Source organism: Periplaneta americana, chromosome 1, assembly GCF_040183065.1.
Source record: "Periplaneta americana isolate PAMFEO1 chromosome 1, P.americana_PAMFEO1_priV1, whole genome shotgun sequence".
NCBI lineage: Eukaryota > Metazoa > Arthropoda > Insecta > Blattodea > Blattidae > Periplaneta > Periplaneta americana.
The window spans coordinates 129,166,899-129,192,568 of NC_091117.1; the positions used below are offsets into that span (position 1 = coordinate 129,166,899).

General features: G+C 34.2%; 1 protein-coding gene across 3 annotated transcripts in view; it reads right to left on the minus strand.

The window, feature by feature from the left end:
- Nucleotides 1-24,872, minus strand: part of Chd1 (chromodomain-helicase-DNA-binding protein 1) — a 150,216-nt gene extending 125,344 nt beyond the window's left edge. For all 3 annotated transcript variants that reach the window (XM_069827179.1, XM_069827180.1, XM_069827178.1), the window contains exons 1-2: nucleotides 24,732-24,872; nucleotides 7,501-7,658 (exon numbers count right to left, since the gene is read on the minus strand). In XM_069827179.1, coding sequence (XP_069683280.1) covers nucleotides 7,501-7,658; nucleotides 24,732-24,740 — 167 coding nt within the window. In that variant the 5' untranslated portion in view covers nucleotides 24,741-24,872. The remainder of the gene's footprint in view (nucleotides 1-7,500; nucleotides 7,659-24,731) is intronic.
- Nucleotides 24,873-25,670: the final 798 nt, after the last annotated feature.

Consider the following 25,670-nt stretch of genomic DNA (forward strand, 5'->3'; position numbering starts at 1 on the left):
TGTTGGTTGCTTGATGGTTGTCAGCCTACTTTGAGGTCTGGGGATATAGAGGGAAAAATTGGATCGGTGTCTGGTAGAGTTCCCAGGTAGCTCAGTTGGTAGAGCATTGATACGTTTAACCAAAAGTCCCGGATTCGATGCCCGGCCCCGGAACAATTTTTCCCTCGAAATTATTCAAATCAACTTTACAGGGAGTTATACGTGAACGCTTGATTTGCAATTAAACTTTTTTCACAAAATGATTCGACACTTCAAACGAACATCAAGCTTCTGTGGAAACACTTCAACCACAACACTGATATGGCACATCAGAAATCTATCAGAATGGGCTGACTACAACATCAGCAGAATATACTGATTTAGATGAGCCAGAAGCTATTTGAAATGTGAAGTAGAACTTTCAAAAATAAATATTTGTATATTATTTTGAGTTTCAGCTTTAGAAATATTATGGGTTTGGAATTACCAACAAAATGAAAATATGAAAATATTTAGAAATATTGTCAGTGTATTATTTTGAATTTCTCCATTAATATTAAGTTTTAGGAAGATAATAGTGGTTGTTTCTAATATAAATATTATATGTCCCTATTATTTTATGCTAAATTTGTGAATATGTGAGAATCTAATCCTATATTGCGCATATAAAATTATTCCCGTTTTACGCGAATTTAGTTTACACAGCAATTATGCAGAACATATCTATCGTATATACCAAGATGTACCTGCAATTCAAAAGAGTCAGTTCATTCATAAACTACTCGATATCCTGACCTTATGTCACTGTACTTTTTTCTTTGAGGAATTATAAAGGAAATTGTTTATAAAGACATTTCTACAACACTGGGTGATATGCAGCAACGAATTTGAGATGAATATTCTTCCATTCAGCAGACAGAACATCAGGAAGCAAGGTCTTCTAGAGTACTGTCTTCCTCTGACGAGTTTAGCGCTGGGACCTGAGGTATTCTTGCCATCGGTGCGGGGAGGGGGGGGTTGCAGGTAGATTCTTTTGTTGCTACAGCCAAGCTGAGCCGAGCGGAGTGGGAAGTATTAATCGTCCAAAAATATGCAGTCTTCAGTTTGTAGTAGTGTGTGAATATTTCATATACATATTGTCTACCTAGGCCTATATGGTTTTGTTATTAATATATTAAATATACTAGCTGTACCCGTGCGCTCCGCTGCACTTATTAGAAATAAATATAAAGTAGTTACATAATTAAAATAGAACATTGGGTCCAGGGAACATTCGTGTTTGATAGAAGAATAAATCGTTTAATATGCTACTTAACTTAAATTGTATTTAAATAATTAAAATGCTATCATTTTGGTCCAGAGACCACTCATTTGGTGCAAATATAATTCGTTTAACATTTTTCTAAATTAGTCTTGAATGCATCCTTTAATAAATATCTCCAAATTAATAGAGTTGATTGTGTACGAAGATCATTTTTATGTTAACTTTACTGTGCATCTTTTTTTTTTTTGTTAAGTTTATTTTATTCACGCCTTAACATCTGTGGTCATGTCGCGTGTTTAGAATGTGTGGGTATATCAGCAGGCCGTTGTTACTATTGTTGAGTTCCTGTTTCTATTGTGTGTTGTAGATGGCTTGTGTTCATGTAACTGATTATAGACTTTGATTAATGTTTTTGGCATTGGTAATTGAGGCGGTGATGAATGATGGCATGTATCTATCCAATCCGGCATTTGACTTTATGACTAAGGGAAATCATGAAAACCCCAGTCACATTGGTCGGCCACGGGGTTTGAACCCGGGACCCCCGAATGCGTGTCCCAAATGCTACTGCCTGAGCCAACTTGCTCGGTTGTATATCATTGTTTATGCAAATAAAGAAATTAGGTACCCTACATAAATATTATTTTAAGAAACACAGGAAACGAATATGGGTAAATTATGAGCACAGGAATGCAATTTCATAACACCTTTTAAAATAACTCAGCTCCAGTGATCTCTATGGTAAAATGAGTGTATAACATTAGAGTATTTTATGTGGACCAAATAAAGTTGCAATAATCAAGTTATACAATATTTCGACAGAATATCAAGTTTTCTGTGCGTACAGATTTCTTTTCATCTTACCTCAGTCCTCTAGAGAAACTATAAATTTCAAATAGTGAAGGTTAATTAGCTTCTGAGATTACTTCATGCAAACACACAAAATATTCTCTGTATATTAATATTGATAAACGTCAAGACCGCCTTAAATAGACGGAGTCATTTGTTTTGACTTCATTGTAGCCATCGTCGTCGTTCCTCCAATAACTCCTAGTGACATATCGATTTTCAGATTTTTGCTCTATTAAATAACTTAAATAGTGATGCAGCAAATAATACAATCTACTATATATAACTTAATTATATTTCTTTCTTTCGAAAATGTAAGAATTCACGATATCCTATGCACTACTGCCATAGAATGAATAAATATGTTTTTCTTCCTACTAAAAAATTTAATACTTTGCACATAGTAGCAGTGGTAGCGGCGGCCACAGCAGAAACAACAGGGATCAGAAATATTATGTCATGTAATGGTAAGTCTTTAGTAGTGCTGCAGGTCAATTGTAGAAGTATTTATAATAAATCAGTTGAATTCTGAAACCTAGTAGATTCGCATAATCCTGACGTCATAATAGGAACGGAATCATGGCTTTCCAGTGAAGTAACAGACTCAGAAGTATTTAGGAATGATTATGTAACATACAGACGTGATCGTGTAGGAACAGGGGGAGGAGTTTTTATATGTGTAAAAGAGTGCCTGCAGAGCACTAAAAATTTTAAAGACTCGGAGTTCGAAATCTTGGGTGTAGACATAGTGGATGATTATTCACAAAACATATTATACATCATCGGTTTATACAGGGCTCCGAAAGAAGGCTTGAATGTACTCTGTAAAATAAGAGATATGTTGGAAAACAGACAAATCCGCGGACAATATGTTATCATTGCGGGAGACCTGAACTTGCCCCAGGTAAACTGGCAGGGTACAATAGAGGGAGGGATGGGTCAGGCCCAGTCATTAGTAAACTCACTCACCTGGAAACATAACTTAATACAAGTAACAGATAGGGCGACAAGGGGAGATTCCTTACTAGACATATTTCTTTTAAGACCCTCAGAAATAGTCGCAGGTATTGAAGTGATTCCAGGTATTAGTGGCCACGATGCGGTAATTCTTGAAATATTATGGAATGCTAAGTACAAGCAAAGCGGAAAAAAGAACAAAAATATCTTGCAATATAACAAAGTGGACAGAGAAGGCTTCCAAAATTATCTTAGAGAAAAGTACTCATCATGGGTAGTAAAGGGCAGTAGGGTAGATGAATGCTGGGTGGAGTTCAAGCAGATTATATTAACAGGAATACAGAAATTTATCCCGGTTAAATGCTTATCAAACAATCTCGATCCGGAATATTATAATAAATACATACGGAAACTGAAAAGAAAACTAAGGAAATCCTACAGACAGTGCAAGGAAAGCTTTGCAAAACAAACAAAATTCACACAACTATCGAAAGAACTGCTCAATGCGAAGAAGACAGAGCACGAAAATTACCTAAATAAACTTTTCAATGGTGAACAAAACGGGTGGGGGGGAATTTTATAAATATGTGAAGAGACGACGCAAGGAAAACTATTCGAGCCTCCCCCTAAAAAATGACCACAATCAATTTATCGTAAAGGACAACGAAAAAGCAGAAAAATTAAATTCCTATTATGCCACTGTTTTTGGGATGAGGACAATAATACCACACTTAGCTTCTGAGGAAAATACGGGTCAGTTTTCTATCAAGCCTAGGGACATAAGAAGGATCTCTAAATTGAAAGCTCATATATCAATAGGACCTGATGGTATCACCAGAGACATGCTAAAATTGGGAGGGGAAGCCATGATTCCCTATCTAGTGCGTATATTTGAAATATCAATTAACAAAGGTACTGTCCCGCGAGATTGGAAAGATGCAATAGTGGTGTCAATTTATAAGTCAGGGTCTCGCTCAGATACAAAAACTTACAGATCGGTCAGCCTCACCTCTGTGGTTTGCAAACAGATGGAATGCTTGATTTCAGCTTATCTAAGGCAGCATTGGGATGACTCAAATTGGTTACATAACTGTCAGCATGGATTTCGGGGGGGCTATTCATGTGAGAGTCAATTAGTAACTGTATGTCAGGATTTAGAAGACGGAATAGATTCCAATAGCCAAGTAGATGCAGTGATTATTGACTTTTCACGAGCATTCGATGTAGTTCCACATGATATATTGTTGATTAAACTACAATCAACGGGGATTGACTCAAGAGTACTCCAGTGGATCAAGGAATTTTTAACTTGTCGCACTCAGAGAGTACAGGTGGGGAGGAATTATCGAACCCAATTGAAATTACTTCCGGAGTCCCACAGGGGAGTATCTTGGGGCCTCTTCTATTCCTGACTTTTGTAAATGATCTGCCAGTTAATATCTTGTCTAGGGTTCGCTTATTCGCGGATGATTGTATGGTATACAGGGAAATAAAAAATTATGAAGATACTACTCTTCTTCAGAATGACCTCAATAGAATAAACGATTGGGCTATAGCCAACAAAATGAAAATAAATTCTCTAAAGAGCAAAGCCATCAGCTTTACAAGGAAAAGAAATAAAATAATCGCATCGTATATGTTAGGGGGTGAAACCATTCCGGAAGTTAACAAATGTAAATACCTCGGAATAACATTTAGCAGTGATCTCGGCTGGGGGGAACACGTTACAGACACAGTGGGAAAAGCATGGAGAGCATTACACTTTGTGATGAGGGTACTAAGAAAAGGCTCTGATAAATCCAAAGAGATTGCATATAAATCACTAGTACGTCCAGTAATGGAATATGGTGCTGCATGTTGGGATCCTTACAGACTAGAACATATTAAGACACTGGAAAAGATTCAAAAACGGGCTCTCAAGTATTGTCGGAAAAATTCACCATTAAAATGGGACACACTCACGGACAGGAGAACGCAAATTTGATTATGCGCACTGTTCAAAACATACAGAGGTGAGCCTGCCTGGAGAGAAATAAAAAATAGGTTGCAGCCGCCAAATTACTCTTCAAGGAACGACCACTCTTATAAATTGAGGGAAAGAAGACAGAGGTCGGACACTGGAAAGTTTTCTTTTCTCAATCGTACTATCAGGGACTGGAATGCTTTACCTGCAGACTTACTAATTCTTTACCAACAACCAAAAAATGTATTTAAAAATAGGCTTAAGGACTTTACTAATAGACGATAATTATACACAGTATTTAAATGACAGCGAAATGAGTGTAGTGTTGAAAGGTACTTGTGCAGATATGAACATATCATACTCGTGGGTTTTAGTTCGAACATAGGTTTAAGGTACAAATTAGATTTACTTTAAAAGTTATTTTAACTGATCGTGCGTCATTTAATTTAGGATGATCCCTGTTATTATTATTATTATTAATTATTGTTAGTATTAATTATTAATATTATTATTAATTGTATTTTTTATTAAATGTGTTTATTATTGTCTTTATTGAGTGTAATTAGTTACCACTGCCACCGGGTATATACCCATTGCAGTGTGAATAAATACATACACATAGAAGTTACGGAACGACACTATAATCTGAGGTGGCGGTGGAAATGTATTGTATTTGTTATTTTAAAACTCTTGTATATCCTTAAATATCAGTTCTATCAAAATTTTGCCTGGGATAAAACTTATCGGAAATTAGTTTTAAAGAAACTTTTGTTATCTAACATTTTTCACAAAAATCAATAATAAGCGAGATATTTCGGTTTATTTAATTCAGGCCCCCTTATAACCCCCTTTTAAATAAAGTATTTTGAATGCCATATAGCCTAAAATCTAAGTTACAACGAACTTAATTTATGTTCCAATTTTCATCGAAATCCGTTCAGCCATTATCGCATGAAAAGGTAACAAACATCCAGACAGACATACAAACAAACATTTCAAAAAAGCGATTTTCGGTTTCAGGATGATTAATTATACATGTTAACACCAATTATTTTTGGAAAAGCAAAAATTAGCAGAAAAATTTCGCTTACAGATTTATTATTAGTATAGCTTGTTGCAATTTTTGCTCAAACATCTCTCTGATGTTAGCTATGTTAATATTATATGAATTACTCATATTAAATATTCACCGTTACAAGTCATTTTTAAGGAAACATGCTGTGGAAAAGTATTTGGTTTTTTTCTATTGGAATTTTAGAATATGTGTGATTGGTATCGTGAAAAACAGATTCCTATAATGTCATGCGAAAATCATTTGATGGTGATATCTTACAATATAAATCAAATAGTTTTACTTCTCAAGTGAGTTCAGCAGTACAGTATATTTAAATTGATTACTTTATAAATTTAATTCAATTCTACTAATCACTAAATTGTATAGTATAATCTTCTTTTCATTTAAATTATTGTAGTTGTATTATGATTATTCTTTTTATTTATTTTATTGTATTTGCATTTCTGGTGGTGTGATGGCCTTAACTTCACCAGAATAATAAATAAATAAATAATAAATAAATAAAATTTTCTACAATACTTTCCTTCTCTGAACACGTAAGTACGAATGGTTGTATCTCTATCTCGCCAAAAATATGTTAAAAAACTAATAGGCATACTGCTCTCGTAAATTGGGCAAATGTTTTCAGTATGATTGTACTTCCTTCCAGACTGCCGCTGTCACTGTTCCCTTCCACTCCAGTACCGTGTTAGACTAGTCGGAACCGCATTCCTCTCAGCACTAAACTCCTCAGAGGATGACAGTACTACTTTTTTAGCTTGTAATTCCCGATTTAGAATATAATGTTTTGTGAGCTGAGTTTTTGTTTAAAATGGGACAGTTTTAGCATTTCATGTCATTGTAATTGCTTGATTTCTTAAACCAGATGAATCTTGAGATACATCTTTTGAACTCTCCTCAAAGAGCTTAAATGTAGCACACAATTAAATATACATCAACCTATTTACAAAAATGATAATGTGGCTTGCATCTTGTAAGGGAATAATTAGAAACAATATATTTCTAAATTTAAATTAGCCCCCTTATCATAAAATAACTATTTTTTTACATGTTTAATATGAGTTCAAAACCAAGGTTATTTTGATTGTACAAGATAAATGGAGCAGTCTGTATATAGGACACGGAAAATCGACTATAGTCAAGATGGATAGATGGTGTTGAACAGATCTAAAAAGGCTAGGCATCAGCAAATGGCAAAGACAAATCCAAGATACAAACATATGGAAGATACATCACAAAACCCAAGACCCAAAAGGGTTGTCGAGCAACTGATGATGATGATGATGATGATGATGGCTGCCAACAGCATAAATTTATATTTTAAAATATGCAATTGTTTCGCATTTTTGGTAGTCTGTGTAGAAGCATAATACGAAAATGAAATAATATACCCAAATAGTGGCTCACACTTACCTTTCTGAAGCTGAACCTGATGGTGAGCCTGATCTGGATCTGGATCTGGATCCAGATTTCGATGATGCACTACTTTTAGAATCATTATCAGAACCAGAACCAGAGTTTTTGTCTGATTCAGATCCAGATTCCTGACCTGATTCTTCTCCAGATACAGCCTGCAAAAGTAAAATGATTTTAAGTGTCATAATTCTATATAGTTTTTAAAAGCATTACATGGAAATCTGATCTAGCACAAAAGTAAAATAATTTTAAGTGTCTACTGTGTCTATATAGTTTTTAAAAGCATTACATGGAAATCTAATCTAGCAAAAGTAAAATAATTGTAAGTGTCTACTGTGTCTATATAGTTTTTAAAAGCATGACATGGAAATCTATCAAAAACATTGAATAAAGTTTTGAATATGAGAATATTGAGGACTTTTTTTTAGACAAATTTCAGCTCTGCAATAACAGAATAGCACACCTTCTTTCATTTATAATTTTAAACAGGCGTTAGCTGTCTGCAGCAAGCTATTTTCCTCTCCCGCAATCCAAAATTAATAGAAAATGTGAAGAGTTAAATTGGACTAAACTGATCTTTTCTTCTTTCTTTTGGGTCATTCCACGATTTCGCGACATTTTACTTTTTTTTTTTCTTTCTGCATTGGTAACGTGTTATACATAATTTTAAAGCTACATTATTGATGAATATGAATTTGACAACACTGATTTATTGAAGATTGTCATTTTCACGCTAATCAGCAATGAAACATATGAACTATGAAAGGAAGAAATAGTAAAATTTTTACATCATTTCATGTCATGAAAAAGGGAGCTAAACATTATACACTTACTGTAATTTGAAATTTATCACATAATATGGATGTCATTGAGAGCATAAACCCATATTTTAAACATTTATCGAGCATATATAATCCACGTGATGCTTTTGAAAGTAGTGGCAATTGATGTTACTTTTGTCACGAAAAACTGAAATTTTTCAAATTTTCCAAAAAGTAGGGTGAAATTGGAAAAATGAAGTCTATAAAAGTCTGACCAATAATAGAAAGAATAATTGCGTTAATAAAGTTCGTTTTAAAATTTGGCGTTAATTCTACTAAAAAAAACTGTGACTAACATAAACTCAGAAGCGTGACTAATATAACCTTAATTGCGTGACCAATGTAGGCCTAAGTTGTGGGCCTAGTGAACAACACTTGGTACACTAGTCAAAAGTTGGGTGGTTAATAATAATATTTATTTCACCTGTCAGAGATAAGGCTTCCTCTTACACTCAACAAATTATTAATATTTCAAGTAGACATATAAATTATATTTGAATTAAAAATATAACAGACCTATTATTAAAACGTAGTAATAATAGTAAATGTTAATTATAATTAACTATAAAATGTAGGTCAAAATGTTACATTGTTATCGCTAAATTGATAGAAAATAAGAAAACCCTGTTTAAATTATTTAGGAGTCTACATGAGTCTACATTTAAATCAGTGTAAATCTTTACAATTTCGTTACTAAAGGAAAGTGGGTACCTATCCATATCCACCTACCGACCATCAACATTAGCCTTTTTTCTCGAAAACTACATGATACTGGTTGTTCATAAAAAAAAATTGATAACCAAAACCTATGTAAAGAATCGATTAGCGGTAGTACCATTTCCTGTAACAAACCGGAAGTAGGAGCACCTGTGGTCAACTTCGAAATTTCAAACCAGTATCATATAGTTTTCAAGAAAAAAAACATATGGGTGGTCTGAAACACCCGGTATACAAGGCTTACCAAAACCTAAACTAACCACACCTAACCTGTCACAGATACTCGACCCCTGGCTAACAAGAAAGAGAGGCTTCGGCACAAATCGGAGTCACGTGATTATCACGGTCCAGTCATGGCCATCTTGACAATCGCCTAATATAAATACATGTTCAAAGTTTTAAAAAACAAAGGCATTACTACATTACAGTCATGTTAAACGTGCATTTACATATAACCTTGTTCAATGTTGGACATGTTATGACTAAGAATGTGACATTGCGCCGTAGCCTGTCTTTCTCGCTAGCCACATACTCGACCTTACAGGAACTCGCTTTCCATTTATCTATGTAACTATCAAAAAAACTTACATACAAGGCATGTGATCCCGCCTCTCTGCTGGTCAACACTTTCACAGCAACTTTCCACCCTTATTCCAGTGCGAAATTGGTGTCACCTTTCAATTTGTCTTTTATTTACGGTACATATAACTCGACAAAATGCCAAGCACGTAAATACATGCTACCTTTCTTTAGTAATGTAATTGTAAAGAAATATTGAAGTCAATATTAGTAATATATAATTTTATAAACATAAGTACAACTTACCAAATACAGAATGTATCAAAATTAATAGTGAAAACTGAAATGGTTGAAAGTATACAATATTAAAAACAAAAAAAGTTACTGTAAACATGGGTCTGCAAATGAGCGATTTGCGAGAAATTGCGAATATTTGGTTACAAGCCACCACTGACTTCATTCGTTGTAAACATCATATGCTTTGCTCGTTGCACACAAGAACGGTCCGCGATATGCTGTTCTTTACAAAACTGAACATTGGGTACATGAGCAAATTTTTTTTTCTCTTGTATGGAGGAGGGACTCGAAGGCTTACACTGCAGCCTGAGGCTTATTGTGCTTACCATTCCTATTTTGTGAATAACTGTGTAGCTGAATGGCCGCATTCTTGTACAAGTTCAGCACGCTGCATTGTGAACTTAACCTGGGCTATGGTATGGATGATGATATGTGAATTAAGGATGGCGAAATGAGTACTTCTCCCTAGCTTTTCCACCCTTCAATTGTATACAGTATTAACGCATTATTTAGTATTATTTCAAAGAGAAATTAAATCACATGTAATATAGTAGGATGTAAGCTAAAAGTGAAGTTTAGTGTATAAGGTTAACAGTGCAATTGTAGAATTTCCAGTACTGATGCTACATCTGGCTATTGTAAGATTAACCAGAGAGATCAAAAGTAAAGAATGTGATCAATTGTCAAAAACGCAGATATGAACAGCAGTATTCATCTTCATGTGTAATTCCAACAATCAGTGTAAATAAGTCGTTAAATGTATGAACATGCAGTATACATTATAAAATAAATGGAGACAAAATAAGACAGAAAATCTGGAAGGCCACATTGATGAACAAATGGTCAGATGAAGAATTAAACTTCATTTTCATTTATTTTGGAAATTAAGGGCTCGATAAAACATATCAATGAAACAGAAAATAGCATAATATCACAGTCTACTATATACAGTCACGAAGCTTGAGTTTTGAGGGTGATAGAAACAATAGACTGTGATGGTACTATTTTGCATTGCCTGTAATGAGGCGATATTAGCGAACCTAGTGGTAACTATCTAATGTTTGCATATTTACTACGTATTGAGCTTCGCGACTGTATATACTAGACTGTGATAATATCGTAAGTGATATATTTAACCAAAGTTTTGAAGATTTAAATATAATGAATTTAGAAACTTCTATACTGGAAATATGACGTATATCTTTAATAACATGGCTTCAGTTTTACAGATACACTAGAACTCCGCTAGTCTGAAATTCTGAATAATCCGAACATGCTAAGAGAGAGAGAGAGAGAGCGCGAGAGAGAGAGAGAGAGCGAGCGAGAGAGAGAAAGAGAAGATGAAGGGGAAAGGAATAGTATTTGAATTGAAACTCAATTTATTACTACAGTATTTAGAAACTGAAAATGTACGATATACAACATAACTTAATTTATCAGTATTGAATGAATTACTTCTGGTTTTCTATACTATTATGATAATCTGTCAGCTTCTAATGAGGAGCAAATAATATTGACAAACTTGCAATGTCCCCTCAATGCTTCATAAACATAACATCAATTATGTGATGTACAGTTATTAGCGAAGGGTAGAGGACAGGATAAAGAGTGGTTTCCCTGTTTGCATTCCTGTCCACTGCTTAATCCGAAATTTCGATAATCTAAATAGGCTCTTGTCCCAATTAGTTCGAACTAGCGGGGTTTTAATATAGCCCTATTATTTTTTAAATCCACTAGGCTAATTCTTTAAATGCACATGTTGAACCAATACTGTAGAATTTAAAAAAACAAACAAACAAAACAAAAACTCAATACCCAGCTGGTCCCATTTAATATGCATGCACACATATTAAGAATCATATTAAGTGATATCAGGAGTTCATGAGGCAATTATTCGTCATGGCAGCAATAAGATTATTATTTGAGATTCATATAAAATAAATTCATAAACAATAATGCAAATTTTTTTGGTATATCATTATCACAAAATGAGAAACATGCTGCACACAATTAGACTAAATAGTGCTTGAACTAATGACAACTGTCAGCCAGTCAGGTACAAACACAACAATCAGAATGCAGCTAATATGAAAAGTAGTGTAGGCCTATGTGCCCCTTCACTTTTTCATGCACTTTCCTGTGCTTCCTTTATTGTTTGTTCTTCAGCATTCAGTCAGTCACTCCAGGGTGAATTAGTTACCATATAATGACAGAACATATTATTTTATTGACATATTGTTCCGATAACTCACTATGATGATTGTAAGTAAATTTATATTATCTGTTCCATCTATAACTTATCTTTTTATTGTTTAATAACAAATTAATACACTTTATGACATTGTGCAATACAACTGGTGGAGAAGAGGACAAACGTTTTCGCCTTTACGGCATCTTCAGGTCCCAATATACAGACTAATGTTATTTTTTAACACTCTTATATTAGAAACGAGATATATATAACAAGTGTTCGAAAATAATATTAACCTGTACGAGTGATTAAGTGGCTAGGATCCAATGGGTCACATACTGTGACATGGTACACGAGGGTAGGCCAACAAAGGGGAACACAGTAGGTAGAACTTAAAAATGAGAGGTATTCAATCTGGCATTGGAACTTGAATCTGGTGTGGCTTAATGGATAAAGCACCAGCACGTAAAGCTGGAAACCTGGGTTCGAGTATCAGAGCCGGAGAGAATTTTTCTCCATTCTGATTCTTCACCATATGGAAATGCAGAATTACTGCACTGAAATGCCATATGTACTTTAGTACATCATAGTAATATGATAAAGCATAAGTAATCACTTTGTGATTCAAGATGGCGCCATGTTCTGTTGGACAATGGCCACTTAGTCACTCATGAGTGCACCTCTGTATTTGTGGCTGGACGTTGTGTCTACTGTCACACATATTGTGACACAGTACACGACGGTAGGCCAACAAAGGTAGAACTTAAAAATGAGAGGTTTTCAATGTGGCATCGGAACTTGAATCTGGTGCGACTTTGTGGATAAAGGGCCAGCACGTAAGGCTGGAAACTCGGATTCGAGTCCTGGTGCTGGAGAGAATTTTTTTCTTCATTCTACTGACTCTTTACAATAATTATTGTTTAATACTATGACATAGGAAATCAATTTAGACTCCCCAAAAATTATTATAAAACAAACCCCATTCTCTGTCATTGCAAAATGAACCAACAAATGCGACCCAAAATAATGTTAGGAACAGTAGCTTAATTTCTTTGAAGATCGTCAGCCAATCATATGTACAGAATTAATTATATTGGAATAAAAAATATTCTGATATTAGGCATTAATAGAACTCTAATAACATATAAATAACAATATTTGTGAATAACAATTAATTATTTATTAATTAAATGGTTATAACTTTCAAGTTACATTGTATCATGAAGGAAGGAACACACAAAAATTTTAGTTGTTTCTTTTTTATGTTCTTATTTATGGAACTCTGTAAAACAATTCGAAGAAGATGTGAAACACAAACGTACTTTGCACTGTATGCACAACACTTTAGGCATACCGGCACAATTTGGTTTTTTGCACCTTTCACATTTCTCCCCAAAAGTTGGCCAGTGTTCAATTTGATCCCTTCTTACATCAGACGCAAAATTTGGCTTCTTCTTTGCTTGAATCTCTAGTTCCATCTGTGATGAACTAGACTAGCCTCATTTCCGGATTTCTCCTGTTTCTTGTTGGCAAAACATGCTGCAAGCTGCGACTTGAACTGCAGTAGGCTCAGTTGTTCTTTGCGACTAACATTCGAGAATTTACAGTCTTTCCTGTAGAGTAGCCAAGCATTGACGACAGCCAAGTCCAAGAAATGGAAAAGGATTTTACAGTACCATTTTTAGATCGGACCTCACTTCTATAAAGCGCTATCAGGAAATCCATGAGGTCAACATCTCCCATGAATTTATTGTAGATGGTGACAGCAATTCAACGTCAATATTCTCCTCTTTTTTTATCCCATCAGTTCACGGTTGATGTTGGATATGCCCCAACAAACGAACTGATCACGTGGGCAGGTTAGTTGACATACCATTTTGTTGCAATGACAGTGACACCAACATTTGTCACCTTTTCCTCCACTGCACCTCTTCCCTTGCGTTTCATTTCTCTTTCACTTGTGAAGCTGCAACCTGGTAATCTGATAGACCTTACAGTTTCCAAAGAATGTACTTCCATCTTCTCTAATTCAACCAGCAGGATCACACTGCTAAACCAATTGTCAAATGTATTATTTATGACACATCTGCCTGGGCAGAACTTTTTAGCAAGTCACAAAACAACATTTCCACTAATTACTACATTGGGAAGGTCAATGTCATGTTGCAATGTACCAGGGTACATTTCAAAATTTAGCACAACCCAGAAGAATCACACAGTGCAAATACTTTATATCCTCACTTCTTTGGTTTGTTTTTACATACACTTTTCAAACTGCTTTTACCTTTGAACAGGATAATTTGTTCATCTACACCACTGATGTCAACGAGAGCACAAATGTGCTCATAGCCCTGATGCACTGATCAGAGCACATAAGGCACACAGGTACAAGTCGCTGGTGAACGCAAGGGTTGTACATTATACATTGACGAAGATGTCATTCAGTAAATTTCAGGTTGACTACACTCTTGACTTCTTATGCAAGTGACAAATGAGGTGATGCTCTTTGTTGGTTTGTGGAAATTATTTAGTAACAAAGGCAGACAAGCAGTGTCGAACGCCTGAAATTATTAGTTCATCTACAGAATGATAAAATATTCAAATTAATTTGTTTTTATTGTTTTATTGACATCATCCAGAACCAGATGTAGGCCCACACGAAATTCAAAATTGTGGTGATTCTAATAATTCGGAAAATAATTCTAGTCCATTGAAATTATGGGAAGATAAACTTTCGCAAATCATACTAAATGGTACTAAAGCTGAATTTGAAACACTTACTACAGAAGTTTTAGAATTCTTTATTAATTTTATACCAGAACTGCCTGGGCCCCAACATCCCACTACTAAGTATCACAAAGCCCGCAAATTAAACAATAATAGCAGAAATAATTATAAATCTTAAAAAAATCCAGTCCGGAAATCAAAAAAGCAGAGAGAAAAAAATCGGAAACACTATGAATATGAGCTTGACCAGTATAATTTTTATAACAAAAGACGTAAAATTGCGAGTAAAACACACATAGCTGCATCAGAAATAGTAGAATTGAGCAAAATGTAAAACTTAGAACATGGAGTTATAACAATGCAACAAGAAGAAGCTGAAATCACTGCTCGTGTTTTCAGAACAGCTTACAAAATTGCTAAATATCAGAGACCTTACACTGATATGCCAGTTGATATAGATCTCCAGTCTCTTAATGGGCTGAATATGGGAAGAATCCTTCACACAAATTTCTCTTGTACTAACATTACATCTCATATTACTAAAAGTATGCAAGAAAAGATCGTGAAACACATTGCAGAAAACAAACGGAAAATAAGTACCTCTATTAACAGATGAATCTACCACAGTAAGCAAAATGCAGACACTAGTTGTGTTTAAAATTTTCTATTCAGGACACTGACAGATGTCAAACTATGTTCTTATATCTGACTGAACTCGAGAGTGGAACAGCTTCCAGTATTATTATTACCTTCTTAAAAAAACTCAAGTTTGTTCGAAATGAGTGAAGGATATTTAAAAGAATGTCTCGTAAGTGTTTCACGTGACGGTGCCTCAACAATGATAGGCAGAAAGAATGGTGAAGGGGTGGAACTTAAAAAATTATTTCCCTCTACCATAATCTGGCATTGTAGTAACCATAGACTAGAGCTAGTTGTTAATGATGTCTTCAGAGAAGTCCATGGAATAAATTACTTTCAGATACTTTTACAAAAACTATATGCTCTATACAATCAAACTAACCACCTGTGTAAAAAGTTTGGAAGAACGAATTTTGCATATTGGTTCAGTGGGTTTCATCAACTGAAAGAACTCTGCAGGCTGTGTGGAAAAACTTTGAGAGTTTGTGTTTCCATTTTGAAAAGGCTGTTACAAGAGATCAGAAAGAAACAGCTAAATATTCTGGTTTACGGAAATATCAACAGCAAATAAACTGATAAAAAGAACTATTAGAGTATGTCAGTCATTGCATAAAAAATCCAGGATATTACGTCACGGTAGCTAATAGTATGACTAAATTAAGTAAATTCAAATCTGTGCCTCTGTCAAGATGCAATAACATACAAAACAACAATGCAGGACAGTTGAATAGGAGTCTTGCTGCCAATTTTCAATCAGGATTATTAACTATTCAAGGAGCTAGATGTGATGTATGGAGAAGAAAGTATAGTGCATTTCTGTATTCAATTTAGAATCTCAGATAACAGGACAATTATTAGACCTTTCAGGGAGTACAAATAAGATATTAATTATGAAAGTAAGCCAAATGAGCTATTGCCACTTCTTTGCACTTCAGATACTATGTATTGCTATATCAACAGCTGAGTGTGAATGGTCATTTAGCTCCATGAATGAGACTGTAACCCCAATACGAAATGCTCTTTTGGTGGAACATATAGCTGATTTGATGTTCATCAATTTAACTGGACCTCCTCTTTCTGAATTTGGCCCACTGCCATATGTGAAATCCTCGTTGTCAAATGGGAGGTGATCAGCAGAAAAATTCTTGTCATAAAAGAAAAATGACTGCAGAACAACATCCCTTCGAGCCAGTCTAGAAAATTTTTAAGGAGTATGTGAGTACCGGTAGTTCTAATTTTCCAACTAAAGCCCTGCAGAAAACCCTTTCTGAAAGAGAGCATGTCTTGATGGATTGGAATGTGACAGATCATAGACTTGTCAACACAATAAAGCTATTACTGGAAGGGATGAACTGGTGGAAAATCCAGTTTCTGCCTGAGACTCCTTGTAACTTCAATGTTACGTTGGTTTACAGGTGAATAAGCCTTAGAGTAGCTTGGAAAATGAGACAAACATAGTTGTTACTAGAATTGCCAGATTTTAAAAATATCAAAGTGGGACATTTTAATGCAGTTGATATACAAGCAACTTAATAATAATGTATTAATACAGTGTAGTCTATGTATGTTTAGGACAATTAAATAATTACTTCTTCAGCATTTTAATGAATATTTATCATTACATTTGTTATAATTTACAATATAGTGTCATTTAATGTGACAATATTAAAAAAAAATACATTTTAAGTAACATTTAGATTAACATATAAATATCAAAATATAAATTTAAAGTTGTAGGATAGTACTCTATTTATAAAACAGTTATATTACCAGTTGTTCTTTATGGTTGTGAAACTTGGACTCTCACTTTGAGAGAGGAACATAGGTTAAGGATGTTTGAGAATAAGGTTCTTAGGAAAATATTTTGGGCTAAGAGGGATGAAGTTACAGGAGAATGGAGAAAGTTACACAACATAGAACTGCACGCATTGTATTCTTCACCTGACATAATTAGGAACATTAAATCCAGACGTTTGAGATGGGCAGGGCATGTAGCACATATGGGCAAATCCAGAAATGCATATAGTGTTAGTTGGGAGGCTGGAGGGAAAAAGACCTTTGGGGAGGGCAAAACGTATATGGGAAGGTAATATTAAAATGGATTTGAGGGAGGTGGGATATGATGATAGAGACTGAATTAATCTTACTCAGGATAGGGACCAATGGCGGGCTTATGTGAGGGTGGCAATCAACCTCCGGGTTTCTTAAAAGCCAGTAAGGATAGTACTCTCTTAAATCTGCATATCCCTCAAGTCTGGTGAATTTGTTTCGCATCGTGGGCAATTTCAATTCCTCTTAGGAATGGGCTATATCTCTAAAAGAGGGACAATCTGCATTCCACGACGAATATGAGCAGGACACGGAAAAATTTCCTGAAAATCGGGGATGTTCTGCCATATCAGGACATCGGGCAACCCTAGTTGTTACCTGAAAATAGCTTATAGAGGGCTACCTGGTTGGGTTTTTCCGAGGTTTCCCCAACCAAAAGGCAAATGCCGGGAAATATTTTGGCGAATCCTCGGACCTCACCTCATCTCACTACATCTCGCCAAAATATTGTAAAAAATTGCACAAAATTGTAGAAAATTACTAAATTGTAAAACTGTAAAAATTGTAATTGTAAAATGTTGACTTGTTCCATATCTTAAAGCTTCATTGCTCATGTAAGATCTATAGAATAAAATAAATGAATGAATGAATTCGTTATTCTAAATATTGGTCATTGTCGGTAGAAATAGCAAACTATTTTTCTTTCAGCGTCACACTCGCAACGCCAATAGCAGATTGTTTCTTAATCCTTTAAATTTAATATAATTTTAAAATATCTTGAAAAATAGGGGGTGGAGGATCTGATGAGTTTCCTCCTGCCTACGCCACTGATCTGAAAAGACCTGAGAGGGGTGGAACCAAGTCAGGATAGCTTGGGATCGAACCCCGGACATCTAGGACGTGTCAACTACAACACCGTGCTATAAAGTTCTTACATAGTTTTCATCACTCCTCAAAGAGACAAGTTTTAAATTTCAATTAACCATGGCTGCCATTAAATGATTAATTTATATAGTCTACTTATGTTTAAAGTACTAGGCAAGACTTTGAAGTGCATTTTTTATCTGTAAAATAAACATAACTTTGAATGACATGCACATGTATTTTTAAATCACATACCCAAATTCTATCAAAAACATAAAAATACAACACTCGACTATTCAATATTAACTATAACCTCAGTTCTATATTAAGGAACAAATTAGATTCTTGATCCCATTTGAAATTATTTATGCAGAAGGTTAAACATGGAAAAAAAAAATAAAATCGTATTCTCATCTTATACACCTAGTTATAAATAGAAAAGAGTGCCAAATTTCACTTCCCTCCCACTTCTAATTTACTAAATTATATTTAATTCAACGTCACTTCTCTTTTACTACATTAATTATATTTCACCACCATCGTCAATCTTACCCTTTCCCATTTAGGGTCTCGTGACTACGGTCTCAATCAGTTGCTTATTTGGTCGTCCAAAGTTCTCTTCCCTTTGTTACTAGCATATAAATTTTTGAGTAATCTGCCATTATTCATCCTCTCTACGTGCTATATTCAATTCAATGTCCTTAATCCATCCTAAGTGCTGTATCCAATTCAATCTGTAGCTCTGGATGATCTAAAATTGGCGGCATATGCAATTCTTCTAAGTTTCTTTTATGATCCAGAAGTGAAAATCTGATGTTCTTCTCGTTTAATCGCAGCTTTACTGTCGTGAGTCGATGTTGATCCGATTTCTAATATTTATCTAAATTAATAAATGCTCTTATTGTACAAATGAACGTAAGCTCATAAACATGAGAAACTTATTTTGCAAACTGACGCACTAGGAATGGTCTGCCTTTACCTTTTACACAGTATTTCAGGAAACCTCAAAAGATTATTCTACATATAGTTGCTCTCAAACTATATCGCACTTGCATAAGTTAAATTTTTTTTTTTTTTCGGTTTGCGAAGCAATTTCATAAATGGTAATGGTTTATGATTAACATAATTTTGCTCTTATTGCAAATTTAGATGGTTACAATAAACATGTTCAATAATTTTATTATATTATAAAGTAACGGAATGCTCTGAGGTTACGCGTACCGCAATACTGCAAACTACTTCTCTATTATCAACAAGGTGTAACAAAATTATATACGGCTGGACACTTTCCTTTTTCCAATATCGTATTTCCTAAACACATTATCTGAAATTATCCAAGTAAATGTGCGCATGTATATTTAATTTTTCGATATTGTATTGAAAACTCCGCAAATAGAAGTTGAATAATACCTATTTTATTATGATCAAAATCATCAGAATAAGCTCCCCTCCCCTGAAATAGCTCCGAATGATCACGTTAAGTCATAAATTAACGTAGCTATGTTGTGAATTACGGTCTTGATTAAAGTCTGTATGATATAAACTGCCATGAAAATAAACATCTAAATTGGGTATGGGGAGTGAGAAGTCCAGTCCCTTACGTCACGGAAAATGTTCTTGAAAACATCCCCATACCCTTACGTTACGGAAAATGTTCTTGAAAACAATCACGCGGTCAAACTTTCTGGGTAGGCGATGGATGGGTCAATGTTATTCGCCTCCAGAGAAAACAAAATCATCAATTTTCTTGTTATAAATTTGTACACGAAACTATTCATGTATGATAAAGATAATCTGAATAAACTACGTCAATGTCAAAGAAAATTTGACTGCGAACAACTCCGTAAGATGGCGGCTTACCAAGGTCAACTCTCCCCACCCCCGGGCAAGCGACACGAACGAAATCTGTGATACGCTTCATGATTTGTGCTCATTTCAACACAAAATCGATTTCTTGCGAATTTAATAGAATGAACATAATGTATCATTCTTTCCCGGATGACCGTGGATTTCATGAAGAATGTGTCCCCTGTAAATTTTGTTTTAAATTTTCCTACTTGTCATTACTAAGCTGAAATAGTGGAACATATGGCGTCACCTTCCAATCTGTATATACTCTACTTTCCGGAATAAATTTACATGCCAAAAACATCGCGATGTTATAAAAATTGGCTTAATGAAATTCAAAACAGCAGTTTCATAAACTTTATTTTGTTGTTGCAAAATCATTTCATACATGTTCTATTCACAATTACATTTAATAAAATGCACTCTAAACAAAAACTCCCGTCCTTCGAACAGCATGGCAGCACAAATTGGAGTTCATAGGAAGAGTAACAGCATTTCTTTCATACGACATATTCGAGTTAACTGTGAATTTGATGATGGGCCTACTGAGAGATTCGTTATCCATTCTGCACAATCATTCATATTGGACCTAAATTACTTTCACATATAATGGCAGTATACTGTATTTAGCCATTTGCAACAAATTGTGTATTGTAAACTCATATGTTTATTATGTATTCTGCATCTTTGGGTCAGCAGGTCAGACGTTCATTTTGGAGAAAAAAAAAATCTCTCCCAGTACTCACACGAACCGTACTTCACAAATCACTTCTCATTTTAGCATTTCTTGCGTTAATTTAACAATCGTTATGATTCTGGCAAATCTTACCTTACCTGGATTACCACTTATTAAAATAATGCATAGCTGAAATCAATCTAAACTTAAACGAATAAAACGCGGGAGTAGGGATAGGGATTGTAAGGTAAACTTTCTTCATATGGAATTTTACACCCAGAGTTACACTTGATTTATTCCAGATATAAGATTTATACCGTGTTAAATCTAACGCACTTTATGGCTGAAATGTATAAAATGTCATGCTTATATTCCCGTATTTCTGTGTGAATTGATCAAAATTTTTTTCTACGAAAGATGTTTTAGCATAAATGAATGCTTAAACAACATACAATTAAATCTCGTATTAAATGACATAGATGGAACAGACAGTTGATGCTGGTGTAATGCAATGTAAAGCAGGCTATTACAGAAGAAAAACGGCTCAGAAAATGTGAAGGTAACTTTCCTTAATCTTAATAACCATTGGTCATGGAGAGTCCAAAACAGTCGGTAAGATTCTGCATTTGATGATAAAGTCATATTTGAAGTGCATCCTACAAGTACCTGTTGATGGGGAGAGGGGAAAAACAAGAATATTGTAACTTTTTTTGGGGGGAGGGGGGTAATTTCAACTCAATTTTATTGGCTCAAAATATCTAAGGTTATCTTTATAAAAACTATTACATCGTATATGTGACAAGTGACCAAATATAGGCAGCAATTTTATCTGCCATGTAGTAATCTTTGTCACGCAATATCCAATTTCATTAATTACACTGAGCACACAAGACATGATTACATACCCATAAAACGAAATTTAAGCTCAGACGCTATTATTTTTGCAACAATTTAAAGTTAATAGCAGACAAATATTCCATAAAAATATCAATTGATAAAACAAAAATAATGGTTTTCTGTGGTAAAGACTGTACCACGTAAAATTTGTATCAATGGGGAAAGAGTCGACGAATCTAAATACCTTGGCGTTATCTTCTTTTTGGCACATCTTGATATTCCAGATAAAATGCAATACAACAAATCCCATAGGGCAGTTGGTCGTCAGCCTTGCTGGAATAGGTAAAGGGTAAGGAGTGTAATGAAATATGCTCCATCGTGTAAAGGGATAGGGAGACAGCATACTCGCCAGCAGCCACAGTTGCACGCTAGTGCAGTGTCTAATCCACAGGTAATAGACGCTACTCTGAAGGTGCACTGTGCTGATGACTGCTGCTATAGGGTATCATTAATGGTCATGAAACCATCTTTAGTCCGAAGACACGACTTTATAATACCTTGAAAAGATCTGTTCTAGTATGTTACGGATGTGAATCATGGACTCGCAAGAAAAAGTGATGAAAGAAGAATGACCTTTAGTGGAAAGAAATTTATGTGTAAACAGCCGGCTACACAAAGTGCATAAGAGGAATGAAGACGTCCTACAATAACTAGGAATGGAACCAATACTAGAATATATTCGCTATCAAGATAATATGCAACATATCCACCAAATGTCCAGAACACGTATCCCTAGAGCAATCTTCAATAATAAACCTTGAGGCAATAGATCACAAGGACTCCCGTAATACTAGATCATAACTGATGAAAATGTGTAATGGGTATTTTGTTTTAATGGTACAGTATAATAAAAAAAATATATTTCAATTAGACCTATGATATACATTAAATAAATTTCTAGATACAAATACTATAATACAACAATGCATCAGTTTTCCAGCATGGAAATGGATGATATTTTGAACATACTTTTTTGAGAGCAAATTAATACCGTAGTGAAGAATATCGGAGAAATACAATAATGTCGCTATTTTTATCTACAAAATTCCAGTTATTTTAAATTACAGATATACATACACGCGAACAATATTTATAAGTCTATACTTTTCTCTTAAAATGTGATGTGAATGAGTTACTTTTGAAAATTTGACACATTAAGAAGTAATATTAATGTATATTATGAGTCAAGAATCACAGATAAAAAAATTAGATGGACCTAAAGCAGACTGAATGATATATTTAATGGGTTTTCGAAGAAGATTGTCATTTTTCTTAATGTACAATCATCAGTTGCTTTGTGTACACAATTTCTAATACAAGAAAAACATTATCTTGTATATAGATTAAGAATGTTTGAGATACAGACTACAACAAAGAACGTACAATCAAGTGGGATTTTCCTTTCAGTGGGAAGATCTGAGAGTTCAGTTCGAACAAAAATTGAACCACTATCACGGAAATTTGTTTCCACAATATCTTTAACCAACCCTCTCATGCAAATCATTATCAAAAGTGAAAATAGGCGCAAAAAAGCTGACAAAACGCTTACTTAGAATAGCTATATTAAAATGTCGGATTTACTACAATCAGAATTGTCGAGAGGTTCTGTTATACCATCATTTAACAATATTGGTTCATTTAATATCAAACCTCAATGTGCGAGGATTAAATCTATTAATATGAATACTTATGTTAATGATACTATTAATATAAATTGACGTACCTGTCTGAATAACCTCACCCCAAACATTGAAAATTATACAACTTTAACACCAACATCAATCTGTAATGTTACCTGGATAGGAATCAAACGGGCAAATGAAATGGTCCACGGGATTTTTTACTATATATAAAATGTTATAAAAAAACTACACAATGGCGAGAAAAAAAGTGGAGTTTATTATAGATAGGCATTTAAGACATTGCTTTAATAGGTAACACACAATTGTTTAACCAAGATTCATTCACTTTTTTATTTATACACAATGAAATAATTAACCTATTTTGTCTCTCCCGCAAAGTCTATGCACTCATCAATAATATAACAACTCTAATTTCCGAGAAACTTAAGTTATCAAATACAATTATTAATTTAATAACTTATTTAACAAAATTCAATACCCACATGAGTCATATCTGATACATATAAAATGTCTGTGAACATTCTGAAAAATCAGACTGTTGCAAAGTAGACAGTAACAAGAACTTATTCTATTCCAATGCATGACTTAAAACACAGGAGACAAATTATGGAACAGCAATGTCACGTTATAGATATACATAATTTGATAATCTATCTTTAATGGTGAAACACATTAACAATAAAATGCATTTCAGACTTAAAACTAAGTCAACTAGTTTAGAAACCACTGTCGTACTAGAAGTAGCAAAATTGAAACAATGATTAAAGTCGAAATCACGAGTCAAAGAATGCAATCATGAAGATATCACACACTTCAACACATATTGCTGCCATGGCATAGGAAATGAAGTCCAACTTTAAGCTTAATTTGCGAAAATGGGTCTATCTTAGAATTTCGAAGTTTTAGGTTCTATGCACACACTAACTACTCAAGAACATTAAATCATTAACATTTCCGTGGAACACTTATTATTACATGAGTTTATTGGAAGATTTACGTTTGTAAACAATACAGCATGGCCATGTGTCAAAACTTGCACACAGGTTTCAACCCTTAGAATTATACAAAGTTATAATTGTAAATCCACCAAAACTCATAAGACGGAAGTACAACTGCACTAAATATAAAAATTGCATGCAGTACCCATAAATTAATTAATTTAACCTCAAAATTGAAACTAATTTGAATTCTGTACTCGTAAGTAAGTGTTAAAAGTTCACGTAAATGATCATGAAGGTCACGCAATAACCCCAGGTTTTTACCAACAGAAGGAAAGAATAACACTCAAATTTATTATAAAATACGTTAAATTTGTTTTTAGAACTTAAATAAACGCTTACCTGGCGCATCTTCTCAAGGTAAAAGGTCAAAAGTTAGTACCTCTCCACTGGACAGTTTTCGACGCTGATCGCAATTATATCAATAACGATAGCTTTTGCACCGTATTTAGAACATTTCATAATAAAAAAATTCCAATTTCCTATACGAATTCATATTTTTAACCAGAACAGAAATAAAGTCTAATCGTCACGGCAAGTGGGCTGCCATTTTGCAAAGTTTCAACAGCTCGTGTACGATCCAGAGAAAGTTCCAAATGACTCACTTATTTCGATAATTATCACAAATATTTAAATCTTACACTAAACAATTATCTTTCATTTCACTATATAAATAAGCAACAACACAAAAAATAAACGCGTACAAAATTATATACCATTGGCGTCGTCAATAGCCAACCGCATTGCACTACAGTCAGCCATATTGCCTTCTTCCTCAGCGACTTGCACCCAGAATGCTTTGCGTGGATTACGTGCCAGACTTGAATACCGTGTTTGACCGAAAATACGCTCATGCTCAGTTATTTCACTTTAGAAGCCGTATTAAGATAGTATAGGAAAATACTAGAAATTATCAAAATAATATTGAAAGAACTGTCACATTCATTACTATAATAACTCAACAGATGAGAATTTATCTCACAGCACACATTTTATCAATAAATTGGTTAAAACATTATAAATCCGCAATAGATTCCCTTTCTGCTTCACTTTCTTATATCTCTGTCTATTTTACTACGTCAATACCAGTGGTAAAATGGATACATTAAATACAACTTATCTTTTAAATGTCTTTGAGCCAGCTATATTTTTCAATTTCATTTCCTATTATGGTGTTAAATATAGCGTTTTTTCTTTAAAAAGAACTGAAAATTATGATTTACTACCAATTCTCGGTAATCAGTGATGGCCAATCAATACAGTCAGTCTTAAAAAAATTGT